Source organism: Erinaceus europaeus, chromosome 7 (assembly GCF_950295315.1).
Source record: "Erinaceus europaeus chromosome 7, mEriEur2.1, whole genome shotgun sequence".
Classification (NCBI taxonomy): domain Eukaryota; kingdom Metazoa; phylum Chordata; class Mammalia; order Eulipotyphla; family Erinaceidae; genus Erinaceus; species Erinaceus europaeus.
In genome coordinates, this window is record NC_080168.1 from 11499603 (window position 1) to 11513428 (window position 13826).

The following is a 13826-nucleotide window of genomic DNA, read 5'->3' on the forward strand; positions in this document are numbered from 1 at the left end:
AAGAGAATAAATAAATTTTTTTTTAAAAAGGTTGAACTATTGATTTTGCTAGACCTTATACATTAAAGCAAAAGCTAGATTTCAGCCAATTTCCCATGTATAAGAATTTAAGCTACCAAGCAGAATCTCAGTCAGGACAACTTGCTCCAATCAAGTGAGATGGTTCAGAACAGCACCAAACTTTACTCTGGTTGGAAGTTGGCTAATAATCAGGCATATACTTTACATGGTAATCAAGCTGTTTCTTCATCACCTGTTAGGACAGATTCTACCCAAAGGATTATGTTGCAGCCTTTATAAGAAAATTAATTATTCTAAAAGAAGATATTCATATAGTATAACAATTGAGTCAAATACAAACCACTTAAAGATCTCATCTTTATAAAATAGAGTTATATCCATTTGACTGTCTCCTCATCTTCTAGACCTACCTGGGATTTATCTTGTTCAAGTCTTTTCTTCTGTCTTACAATGTCTTCAAGGTGATATACTGATCTTGCTACAACCGGGTCAATATCAAATAAATCATGGGACGTCAGTGAAGTTTCCTGTCGTAGCATCCACTTATAAAAGGGTAAGCCAAGGGGAAGATCAACCTGAAAGAGCATACGCAGATATTTTCAATATTCACACTCAACTTTTTAATCCAATGAAATTGTATTACAAAGTATCTCAGAAGATGTGAGAAGAGGAAACAAGAGAAAATTTAGGATTATCCAAATATCTGTGAATACTGATACCGCTTGAGTCATTTTCATCCAATCACTCTAATGGCAATTTATTCCACTTTAGTTATGTGCTCTTCTTTTCCTATCTGAATTGCAAATCCATTAACAAAGAAAAATACATTATCCAAACTATTCTTGAGAGCTTGTTTGGACGTTCTAGCAGGGGAACCCAGCTAACTTGTATACCCTCGACCAAAGACCAAAGAATAGGTGTGGGTATGACTTACAGAGAGAAGGCAGGACCATAGAAAAAAAGTGCAACGGATAGTTAACAGAAATAATAGTCAGGGGCTGGGTGGTAGCACAGTGGGTTAAGCCCACATGGCACAAAGTGCAAGGACTAGCGTTAAGGATCCCAGTTCAAGCCCATTGTCTCTCCACCTGCGGGGGTGGGGGGTGGGGGGGATCACCTCACCACTGGTGAGGCGGGTCTGCAAGTGTCTTTCTCTCAATTTCTCTGTCTTTGTCATCTCTCTCAATTTCTCTGTCTTTGTCATCTCTCTCAATTTCTCTGTCCTATTCAACAACAATACTAATAACAACAACAATAAACAAAAAGGACAACAAAGAAGGGGGAAAAAATAGCTTCCAAGAGGGGGAAAAAAAAAAAGAAATAATATGAGTAGATTACTCATATCTGCAACCTGGAAGAACTGCTATAGTTTTCCATGGAAAGAATGGGACATAGAACTCTGGTGGTAGCCTACTAGGGAAAGAGAGAGGCAGACTGGGAGTATGGACCGACCAGTCAACGCCCATGTTCAGCGAGGAAGCAATTACAGAAGCCAGACCTTCTACTTTCTGCAACCCTCAATGACCCTGGGTCCATGCTCCCAGAGGGATAAAGAATGGGAAAGCTATCGGGGGAGGGGGTGGGATATGGAGATTGGGTGGTGGGAATTGTGTGGAGTTGTACCCCTCCTACCCTATGGTTTTGTTAATTAATCCTTTCTTAAATAAAAAAAAAAAAAAAAAAAAAAGAACTCTGGTGGTAGGAAAGGTGTGGAATTATACCCATTATCTTATGATTTTGTAAACCATATTAAAACACTAAAAATATTCTCCAAGAAATTTATACACATACACTAAGGTGTAAATTTTAAATATAGTATTAAGGTAAAGAAAAAAAGTGTGTGTAAGTTTTAAATATAGTATTAAGGTAGAGAAAAGCAAATAGTTCTGAACTTACCAATCTGAAATCCATGATAGCCTTGGCCATTAACTTTCCTAAGAAGCGAAATTTCATCTTAACCTTTGCAATGTGAGCTGGCTTTGCTGTTCTACCAAAGGGAAGTGCAAACAGGCCCTGGAGATTTTGGATGTACTTGATCCCTTCTTGGCTTCCTATAAAGGAAGCAATTAAGTCGGTTAAAATTGGTGCCACTCTCTCCAAGCTAAATTAAAAACAACAACAAAGGAAAAAAAAAAATCTGGTAACTGAGAACATTTTAAATATTCAGAATTTTCAACGTTCAATCATAAAATGAAGTCCATTAGAGGAGAACCTAGAAGTTAAATGTAGCTAATATTCAATAAGGGCCTTTTCATTGACTTGAATAGCACACAAATGACTAACTTATAGATTAATCTTACCTTTTGGATTGCTAAGAGTCACTTCTTCACCTCTCCAGAGACCTAAGTCAGCTCTCTGCAGTTCCTGAGATACAAGTGCATAAAACTCCAGTGTAGGCCCAAGACCAGTACCAACCTACAGAAGAAAAGAAGCAGAGAGGTTTCCAATTTTAGCATACTGGTGCTTTCCACTCCCCACCTCCACTTGTCAATCTCTTGGCGATGTGAATATAAAAGGCACTGTTAAAATGCAAGAGATTCCTTCCCCCTCAAACTGTCCTGATTGTACTTTGGTCATGGTCACTATAATTGGACACATTTTAAGCTGTCTGGATTTTCCAGTTTATATGCTGATGAAAGTGCAGGTGCAGCTGTCTTATTTATTTGCCCTCAGGAAAAAAGATGCCTATTAGTCCTGGTTTCTTGATGGTCTATTACCTTCAGTTCCCTTCTATAGTCTCTAGTGCCTGAGGTACATACATCAGCCATTTAAAGGAGGATTACTGGGGGCCGGGGGTAGCACATGGCGCGAAAGGTAAAGACCAACATAGGGATCTTGGTTCGAGCCCTCCATCTCCCCACCTGCATGGGGGGGTACTTCACAAGTGGTGAAGTATGTCTGCAGTTGTCTTTTTCCGTCTTCCCCTCCTCTCTCAATTTCTCTGTCCTATCTAACAACAACGTCATCAATAACAATAACAACCACAGCAACGATGAAATAAGGACAATAAAGGGGGGAGGGAGTGGCCTCCAGGAGCAAAGGATTCGTGCTGCAGGCACTGAGCTCCAGCAATAAACCTGGAGGTTAAAAAAAAAAAAACTAATAAGGGAGAGTTGAACTCACACAAGCACCCACAGGACTAACAGAGTCAGAGTATACTAGAGCGTTGGTATCTTGAGAGCTGAATCAACATGCACACCTTACGGACTTAGGTTTAGAGACCAGGTAATAGTATTTCTAATAAGTACCAAAGAAGTGGGGATGAAGTTTGTGTGTTGACCTCCAAAATGATTGAAACATTTTTGAATTTCCTGTTCTCCACTATATCTAGAATTCTGGAGCTCAGGGATGAACAGAGAAGCAAAGGGGAAAGTTGTAATAACACCTGGCATCCAGTAGGTGGTGCTTTAAGGCCAGTTCATTTGCATTCAAGCTGACAGAAATCACAAACCATATCAGTCTATTTTCTTCACACAAATACAGTTCTATTAACAGTAAGAGAGTTAAGTTAAAATATCCAATGGTAGGAGTCGGGCTGTAGCACAGCGGGTTAAGCACAGGTGGCGCAAAGCACAAGGACCGGCATAAGGATCCCGGTTCGAACCCCGGCTCCTCACCTGCAGGGGAGTCGCTTCACAGGTGGTGAAGCAGGTCTGCAGATGTCTATCTTTCTCTCCTCCTGTCTTGCCCTCCTCTCTCCATTTCTCTCTGTCCTATCCAACAACGACGAAAACAACAATAATAACTACAACAATAAAAAAAAAACAAGGGCAACAAAAGGGAATAAATAAATAAAATAAAATATTAAAAAAAAAATCCAATGGCATGGGTATCACTGTGAACACTTTCATCGCAGCAAAGTGTCAGGCTAAGAGCATCAGGGCCAATCTGTTCTGCTAATTTACTCACCAGCCCTAGGCTGCTCAGTGACAGATCACCCTGATCATTTTGAAGGCAAATGAGGGCCTTGTGCTAGGTGCCACAGAGTCAAAGGGTCACACCCAGCTTTTACAAAAAGGGAAAGCTGCTTTACTGCCATTTGAACCTGCAATCAGAAGTTAGAGCATATTACTCAAATCCATCTCCCCCAGCCCTTTTATATAAGTGGAAGAGGGCAGGAATACCAGAATCTGGCATTGCAGACCATCAGGAATGAATCTAAGATAGCCTCCAAATGTTCCCACCTCAGGACAATGGTCCCTCAAATGTCCCCCCTAGATCAAAGCCTACGTTTCTATAATCTCGCTTTCACAAGGGCAAGGGCAGCAAGATCTGAGTCCCTCGGTCTGTCCTGTTTCCAGACTTGCCTTTAGTATTTTAACTTCTGGAGTTAAGTTCAATCCAATTTACCAATCTCAGACCATCATCTCCCACCACACGTCATATCCAAGTCTAGTCCAAGTCCAAGCCCAGTCCTTCTGGGGCTTGGTTTCAGTTACAAAGAACTTTGTTCTACCTAGTCACTCCAATAAAAAAGTAAGCAATTATGTTGTGCTTTATTTCTGTCTTTAAATGGGAAGCATAAAGTTCTAGAAACAAAACCATGAAAAGGACTAAGTACAGCTTGTCTTACTTAGCACTTTGAAAGTTTATATATAGTTTACCTGTTCAATATAGCTTTAAGTCCATGACACTATCCCTTCACCATCCAGAAGCCTGAGCATTTATGGCCCCAATCCCTGGGGCCTTGAGACTTTGAGCCCAGAAACTGGTTTACCAGTCATCCCTACTCAGATGGAGCCCCCACTCTGATCATTTTGGATTAGGATTCTTCTGGAGCTAGACAGACATTGTTCCTCCATGGTTATCAACACTTGTGTGGTTGAATCTGATTAGTAACCTGAGGTCTTTATACATGTTTAGATAACACCCTCATCCCCTGCCCCAATGAAGGTAGCTCCTGGAATAGAAATCAGCAGAAATGATCATTGTGGATTCAAAAGAATATCCAACTTTCTAATCCAGCAGCCAAGACCTCCATTCCATACAGCCTCCCATGTTGTTTCTATCATCTTACAGAACAGTTTCTTACTTCAGTCTCTCCCCACCAAGCCAAACTTCAGTCTTTTTTGCTCTATACCATATACAAAAAAATCAACTCAAAACCAAAATAGGTCTAAAATATCAGAGCTAAAGATAGAAAAATGCATAAGAGAAATACTTAGAGAGCACAGAATAAAGAAAATGTCTTAATTTACAAATAAATGAGAAAAAAAATCATGAACTACTTTAGAATATTAGACATAAAAAGTGTGTTATGGCTTTTTTGATAACCCAATATTTGGGAGGAGCCAAGTGGTGGTACACCAGGTACAGCACACATATTACTGTCCTGAAAGATGGACGTTCAAGCCCCTAGTCCGGCCCTGCCTCCCCAGCAGGGGAGATGCTTCACAGCAGTCCTCTCACTTCTATTAAAAAAGGGGAGGGGGCTGGGAGTTGTAACAAAGGCACTAAGCCCCAGCAATAACCCTGGTGGCAATAAATAGAAGGAGGAAATGAAAAAACTATTCAAGGTCAGCAAGACAGCTCACTAGGATAATGCACTTGTTTTATCAAGGACATGACCCAAGTCTGTGGCATCTTTCCCTCTACATGTAAAAAATTTGGTCCGGGGGCCAAGTGACAAGGGAAAGAAAAACTGTACTTAAATATTTGATGAAACAAAGTTAACCAATCAAAATGTGGGCAGAATTACTGGACATTTCTTCAAAGATAAAACCAGTGGTTTTGAGTAATAAAAACAATTCATGTAAATATTCATCTGACATATAAACTAAAACTTAAAATACCTGTAGGCATTTTATATTTTTTGCCTCCAGGGTTATTACTGGGGCTCAGTGCCTATACTACGAATCCAATGCTCCTGGAGGCTCCCCTCCTTTTGTTGCCCTTGTTATTTTATCATTGTTGTGGTTATTATTGTTACTGATGTCACTATTGTTGGATAGGACAAAGAGAAATCAAGAGAGGTGGGTAAGATAGAGAGGGGAGAGAAAGATATAGATACCTGCGGACCTGCTTCACCGCTTGTGAAGTGACTCTCCTGCAGGTGGGGAGACAGTGGGCTCGAACCGGGATCTTTATGCTGGTCCTTGTACTTGGCGCCATGTGCGCTTTACCTGCTGCACTACCTCCTGAATCCCTCTAGTGGCACTTTTATTAAGAGCACAAGCCAAGCTAAAATTCAAGACTCAAGTTCTCTTCAAATATGTTCATAATAAAATAACACTGAGTCTACAGTCAGTAACTGACAATACCAAATGTTAATTAACACATGAAATAACTGAAAAGCACACAAGTGTGTGGAAATGAAAAATAGGCAAGTTACACCTGGAAAGGAGTTTAGGGTTTCAATAACGTTCAACTAAATATTGTCAAAAATTTAGCAATCCAGCCTCAAAGTATTTACTTAAGAGAAATAATATATCTATGTAAAAGCTTGTACCCAAGTACTTATAACAGGTTGGTTATTCATGAATGTCAATAGAGGAGATAAGTCAATATGCATCTACAGATTAGGAGAATCTACTGTGCTATATCCGAAGGGGGGAGTGGAAGACGCTAACTATCTAGTGGTCTAAAAGAATCTGTGGTGATGGAATTATTCTGCATGTTTCATATAAGCTATACTTCAGAGCACACTTGTTTCTTTACTTTTTACATCTTCTGACTTGAAAGAGTAGGAGAAAAACCTTTCTCATATATAACTGAGCCTAGAAAAAAAGGAGAGAAGCTCAGGATAGTTCAGAAGAAAACAGCTAATCTTGAGTTCTTAAATACATTTCCCAAGTGTCTTCTGTAATTTCACAGGATCAGGAATTCCTAACAACATCTTATTAAAAGCTAAAAACCATCAGTATCAAGAAGCTCACCTCATTTTCATACTGGATTTCCAACATGGCCCTTGAACTGCCAAGGTCCTGCATTACAGACTCGGCTTGTTTCAGCAATTCCTCTCTGTTCACCGTTCGCTACAAAACAAAAGTAAAATGTAAGGAAACTATGCTCATTCTATACTTGAGTAAGCAAGTGGCATATATTAAAATACAAACAAACACTCAATTGATAAGAAATGTATTTTTTCTTTTGTTTTATTTACCTATTTACTGGATAGAGATAGAAACTGAAATGGAAGGGATGACAGAAAGAGACACCTGCATATAGCACTGCTTCCCTGCTCATGAACCAGGGGGGCTTGAACCTGCTTCCTTGGGCACTGTAATGTGAGTGTTGCCACCACCTGACTCCAGAAAGTTTTTTCATTAAAAGAAAACCTGAGAAAAGTTTAAGAAGTAGCTACCTTGTTACCAAACAGTAGCCTCAGTGAACTATAATAATGCTGGATAGTAGCTCTAAGTGTAATTGGTATCTTGAACCTTTGGAAAGTTCACAGAACTCTCAACAAACATCAGTGAAGCATTATGAAATTTCCCTGGGTCTACCAACAATTACATGACGGGAGAATAGGTATGGAGGTGGCAGGTGAGACAGGCAAACTGAAAGCTCACAGGGCTCTGACCCACAGAACTGCTACAAGCATGCTACAAACACCCTTTAAATGACAGGATTTTGTTATGTCTTATAAAAAAAAGATTCATGAGAGAAGAAAGGTGGGAGGAGGGGAGAGAGGGAGGGAGAAAGCCAGAGGATTAATCTAGCATACAACGATGCCAGGGATTGAACTCTGGACCTCATGCTTGTGACTCAAACACTCCCTGCTTCACATCTCCTCTCAGGCCACTGTTTTACCTATTATTACTTCAGTAAGTATCAAATCCATCTTTTAATCTCATTGCTAAGGGTACTCATAAGAGTTTTAGGGACAAAGGATTATTTAGTCCTGAGTAAGTATCCTTAGGAAGAAAGATGCAGATGAGCAGAAGTCCTAAATGAAAAAGAAATTCAGGGCCAGGAGGTGGTGCGCTTTGTCCATGTACAAGGACCTGGGTTCAAGCCCCTGGTCACCACCTGCATGGGGAAAGCTTTGGGTGGTGAAGCATGGCTATAGGTGTCTCTCACCTTCTCTATCATCCCTTTTCCTCTCGATTTCTGGCCGTGTCTATCCAATAAATAAATAAAGACTAAAAAAGCAGTGCAGTGTCAGAAGTGCCTCAGATGGAAATGGCTCACTGGACAGTATGGGTAAGAGCTATGAACACAGAGCCCATATTAAAAGCATACAAAGATGAACTCAGCCAACACAGTGGCTGGCCAAGAGATGTAAAATTTATCAAGAATTTGCTTTCAGCATCTTCTGATTTCAGTTATCGGCTAAGACATGGAAGTAGATCTGACTAAATCCACCTATTTGCAAGTTATAAGTCAAAAGCTGATTTGAGCTGTTAATTTTGGGTTGTTGGTGGTGAAGGATACAGGAAATTTCTGTATTAAGAAGACAAAATTATTTTTTGGCACCCCTAGAGTTATGACAAGACGGGGGATGGTGGTGGTGGTGGTGGGTGGAGTAAGAACAGCCAGACACTCTTACTGAAAGATGAACAATGTATATAGCCAAGTTCCAAGAGATTGGTAGGAATATGTAGCTATCACAGTCAGTAAGCAAGATAAGCAGAGATGAGTGAAAGGAAGGTAGAACTCAAATCCAATTTACACAATTCTAGTTTTCCTATTCATTAGGAAAGCTTGGCTTAATTTATTTGTAAATGTTTTGGGGAAAGACTTACTTTTTTCCTATCCAGTCTAGGTGCAACTCTGCTATCTTGAGAATCAGACTGGTTGATTTCTGGGTTGGTATCAAGTAATCGTTGCATTGCACGGTCCCGATCAAATGCAGTTACATAAAACAGCATTTGTCGGGTATCAAAGGGGAAGAAAAATGGACTGTAAAGAAAATATAATAAAAATTTACTATTTGAATTAAAAAGAATCATTTAAAAAACCCTGTAAGAAACAACTTTAGAGATGATGCAGAACAAACACTAAATATAACACATAAAAATTACTAGGCAAACTAATTTTCATGACTTATATGAAATTTCTATGATAAAGTCATTATGCACTATGAAGTTTTTCACTGTGAATTCTAAAATTCAACTATCCAAATCCTTTACTTGAGATTAAATCTTACGAGAATAGTTTTAATCTACCTAGACCTTTAGGAATATGATAAGTGAAGGCTAAATCTTAAGATACAATTACCACTTCTTGAGACTACAAAGTCATCCCCAAACCAAGTATATGCAAGTAAAAGCTTCACAGTTGATGATTTTCCTCCCAATTCTGGCATTTCTAGGCCATTCAAACTGCCCGAGGAAAGGTTCTGATTTCCAAAGGACAAAACCTGTAGCAACATAGATCCTACTGCTTGTGGTATCTTGGTTTAGATCTGCCACGGGCACTTTCTGTCATCATCCAAACACTCCATTATTTGTATTATCAAATATTGTCAGTCAGGCAGAGATATGGCTTAATCGACTAAAAATCAGTATTTAATGACTGTAAATAGTCACACTGTAATGATAGCTACTGTATTCACCTCTTGAGGATATACATATGGAGTGAGGGAAATAATCAACCACACATTTGGATTCCAACTTATGGTAGAGGATATGAATCTACACAAGTCAAATATCCTTGCATCTTTTCTCATTTCATATGCAAAGACAAATATTATCAACTATATCTAAAAACCAGACCCAACTATCTGGTCTGCATGATGGTAAAACTACACTATTAAGCAAGCTGTGGTCAAATATGACAATGTTACTGAACAGATTTAAATAGACATATAAAGACTGTGTCTTTGTGATGACAGTACTGCCAAGGACAGTATAACAGAAGCAATTGTCTTACCAGGTTTTTCCTAGTTCAGTAAGCCATGTTGGGATGTTTCCTGTCATGATTACTAAAGGATCTTGAAGCTGTCTATTTGCTTTTGCTGTCAACTTACTATTAATAAATTCACTAGTTGTAATAATTTCCTTGCACATTGCATTCTGTAAAATGTAAAAAATAAATGGGGCATGTGAAACATTAGAATTGTACTGATTATATCTTTTATTTATCCCAAATATGTATCCAGAAAATATGAATTTCACCAGCTGGTTTTCACTCCATAGTAGTGTGTCCAGTCTAAATGGCAATACCTACACTGCACAGCTGAAATATCCCAACAGGTCACTAGAACTGTGCTCACTGATACCAGCAGCTACTGCTATATGCAAGGCTAAGGCCCTTCATCCAGCTTTCATCCAAGTGTTTCTTAATATACAACTTATACAAATCAGTATTTGGCAAATTTACCTGAAGAAAGTCATGTTCAATTCTCATGCAGTTGTTTAATAAATTTATAGATAGAGAGTATTTTATAAGTCTACAAAGACTATTTACCAAAATCTGTATCAAAATGGCTAGGAACCCTGCATTAAGTGGAATCATCACTTCTGTCCTGTAACAACAGGAAGTTCACCAACCATAAGGTAGAAATGAGGTAGCAAATCATAAATAGCACACATTACAGAAAACATTATAAGGAAGCAACATTACTCACATCATACAAGTAATACCAGTAACGACTGATGGCATGTAAAACTCTTAAAAGAAGAATCACATCTAATGATGGGTCTTCAAAGGTTATATTTTCAGGCGGTGTGGGTATGAGGTAAACTTCTAAAGGATTTGATACTGATGGACACACTCCATCTAGAGAGCAAAAGATAAAACTTACACTTTAACAAGTTATACAGCTTACGTCAGTCTTAATCATGCTTAAAATAGTAGCTACAAGTTAAGATTTAGTGTTTGGTATTTGATCAATAGAGTACTGATAACAAGTTTGTTTTTTTATCGTAAATAAATACGGCAATTACGAAAAATGCTTTTCACTCACATTTCCAAATAAACGTAAGAGGAAGCCAGACTCACGCAATTCCTTATAACATACAAGTCTTCCTGCTATACTATTATAATAACTGACAAAACTAAAGAGATAACCTACCAATGATCATATATTTACTTACTTACTGATTGGCTAGAGACAGAAACTGAGAGGGCAGGGAAATAGAGAGGGAGAGACAGAGAAACACCTATCTCCACCACTTGTAAAGATATTTCCCCCTGTAAGTGGGGACCAGGGGCTTGCACCCAGGTCCTTGCGCACTGTAATGTGTACACTTAAGCAGGTGCGAACCACCTGTTCCCTTGATCTTACATTTTTTTAACTGAAAGACACAAGAACCTACCACCCAAACCCAAGTCTCTGCACACAAAAAAACACTGCACTCTAAGGCTGCCACCTGCCAGCCCCAGCGTCCGCTTCAGTGAATGTACTCTACTAATGAAACTTATTTTTGTCTTTATGACTTCTTCAAGACATAAATTCTTCAAGAAGAGAAAATTACGTTAATAGTTTTGTCCCAATTTTCCTTTTCAAACAGTATTTCTTTTTCGTTTTTTAAAATTTCTTTATTGGGGAATTAGTGTTTTACATTCAACAGTAAATACAATAGCTTGTACATGCATAACATTTCTCAGTTTTCCACCTAACAATACAACCCCCACTAGGTCCTCTGTCATCCTTTTTGGACCTGTATTCTCCCCCCTACCCCCACCCCAGAGTCTTTTACTTTGGTGCATTACACCCACTCTCCAGTTCAGGTTCTACTTGTGCTTTCTCTTCTGATCTTGTTTTTCAACTTCTGCCTGAGAGTGAGATCATCCCATATTCATCCTTCTGTTTCTGACTTATTTCACTTAACATGAGTTTTTCAAGGTCCATCCAAGATCAGCTGAAAACGGTGAAGTCACCGTTTTTAATAGCTGAGTAGTATTCCATTGTGCATATATACCACAACTTGCTCAGCCACTCATCTGACACCTGGATTGCTTCCAGATTTTGGCTATTACAAATTGTGTTGCTAAGAACATAGGTGTACACATATCTTTTTGGATGGGTGTGTAGTGTCCTTAGGATATATCCCCAGGAGAGGAATGAATATCAGGATCATTGGGTAGGTCCACTTTGTAGCCTTCCAAGTTCTCTCTATACTGCTCTCCACAGAGGATGAAACAATTTATATTCTCCTAAGCAGTGCAGGAGGGTTCCTTTGACACCCAACCTCTCCAGCATTTGCTGCTGCTACCTTTTCTTGTTTTTTAAATGTTTTATTTTTTAAGTATTGATTTATTTATTATGTGGAAAAGAGTTCTGCCAATATTTTCCTCCAAGTATCTGATAGTTTCTGGTCTAACATCCAAGTCCTTGATCCAACTGGAATTTACTTTTGTGTTTGGTGAAATAAAGTGGTTCAATTACATTCTTTTGCATGCTTCAACCCATTTTTTCCAACACCATTTGTTGAAAGAGACTCTCCTTTCCCCATTTAATAGACTGGGCACCTTCGTCAAAGATGAGATGTCCATAGGTGTGGGGGCTTACTTCTGGGCTCTCAATTCTATTCCACTGGTCAGTGTGTCTATTCATGTTCCATTACCAAGCAATTTTGATTACAATACCCTATAATACAATTTGAGATCTGGGAGTGTGATGCCTCCAGTTCTGTTCTTTCTTCTCAAGATTGTTTTGGCAATTCTAGGTCTTTTCTGGTTCCAGATAAAACATTTGTAGCATTTGTTCTAGTCTACTAAAAGATGTCGTTGGGATAGTGATGGGGATAGCATTAAATTTGTATACGGCTCTGGGTAGTATATTCATCTTAATGATGTTAATTCTTCCAATTTATGAACATGGAATATCTATCCACTTCTTCTATTTCCTTGAGTAGTGACTCATAATTTTCAGTATACAAGTATACATTTTTCAGTATAAAAATCTTTCACTTCTTTGGTTAGGCTTATTCCTAGATATTTTATTGTTTTTGTTGCTATAGTAAAAGGAATTGATTTCTGGATTTCATCTTCTTCTAACTTAGTTCAAATAGTTTTTTCATTGTTTAGACCAAATTAAGTCAAGGGGTTGAGTCAAAGCAATAAAATGTTTTGTCTTAACTTTATTTTTTCTAAAAATCGTATTAAACGATTCTATTTCTGCCCCACCTGCAAGAGAGTTGCTTCGCGATGAAGCAGGTCTACAGGTGTCTATCTTTCTCTCCCCGTCTTCCCCTCCTCTCTGTTTCTCTGTCCTAGCTAACAACGAGGATATCAATAACAATAATAACAACAAAAACAAGGGCAACAAAAGGAATAAATTTAAAAAAAAAAAAAAAAGATTCTATTTCTGCATATTAGGCACTCCCCTTTGACCCATGATAACAGGAAGACTGCAGCCTGTGGTTATGGATTTCCTAATGGATCTTAACTTACCATGCCATAACTCATCATGCTTTTTTGCATTTCTAGGAGAAGTTTTTGTTGGAGCTGTTTGGGCTCTCCCTCTTTTACCACCAACACAATCTTTACTACTTTCTTCATCTTCTCTCACAGGCTTGTACCTAAAATGATAGAGAGCGTAAGCCAGAAGTAGAACTTAGAGATTCTTCTACAATGTGAAAGTGCAAGTCAAGACATCACAGCTCCCAAAACAACTATCTGGAGGTCTATTCTATCTCCCTCTTTCTGCAGTGGGAGAACCAGCACTGAATGGCTCCTAGAGAGGTGCACTGTCCTAGCAGACGCCACTGGAGAAATTCAGAGGTGGTTCTAAAGAAACACAAGCAAGTCATGATTTTGCCCATTAACATATGCTTTCTAGAAAACTTAATTAGGAAGAATACTACACAGGTGTATGCACACACCAAATTAAAATATTTGAAGTGACTTTTAGTAATAAAATGAAGGATTTAGGTTCCCATCTCCTATGAAAGTCAGTCACTAACATGGATTCC

At 38.7% G+C, this 13826-nt stretch overlaps 1 protein-coding gene across 15 annotated transcripts in view; it reads right to left on the reverse strand.

Moving 5' to 3' along the window:
- Nucleotides 1-13826, reverse strand: part of TRIP12 (thyroid hormone receptor interactor 12) — a 129374-nt gene that overhangs the window by 10945 nt on the left and 104603 nt on the right. For all 15 annotated transcript variants that reach the window (XM_060193751.1, XM_060193736.1, XM_060193737.1 and 12 more), the window contains 8 exons: nucleotides 13306-13433; nucleotides 10535-10686; nucleotides 9838-9980; nucleotides 8709-8865; nucleotides 6897-6995; nucleotides 2322-2436; nucleotides 1918-2072; nucleotides 432-596 (listed from right to left, as the gene is read on the reverse strand). In XM_060193751.1, the coding sequence (XP_060049734.1) occupies nucleotides 432-596; nucleotides 1918-2072; nucleotides 2322-2436; nucleotides 6897-6995; nucleotides 8709-8865; nucleotides 9838-9980; nucleotides 10535-10686; nucleotides 13306-13433 (1114 nt within the window). The remainder of the gene's footprint in view (nucleotides 1-431; nucleotides 597-1917; nucleotides 2073-2321; nucleotides 2437-6896; nucleotides 6996-8708; nucleotides 8866-9837; nucleotides 9981-10534; nucleotides 10687-13305; nucleotides 13434-13826) is intronic.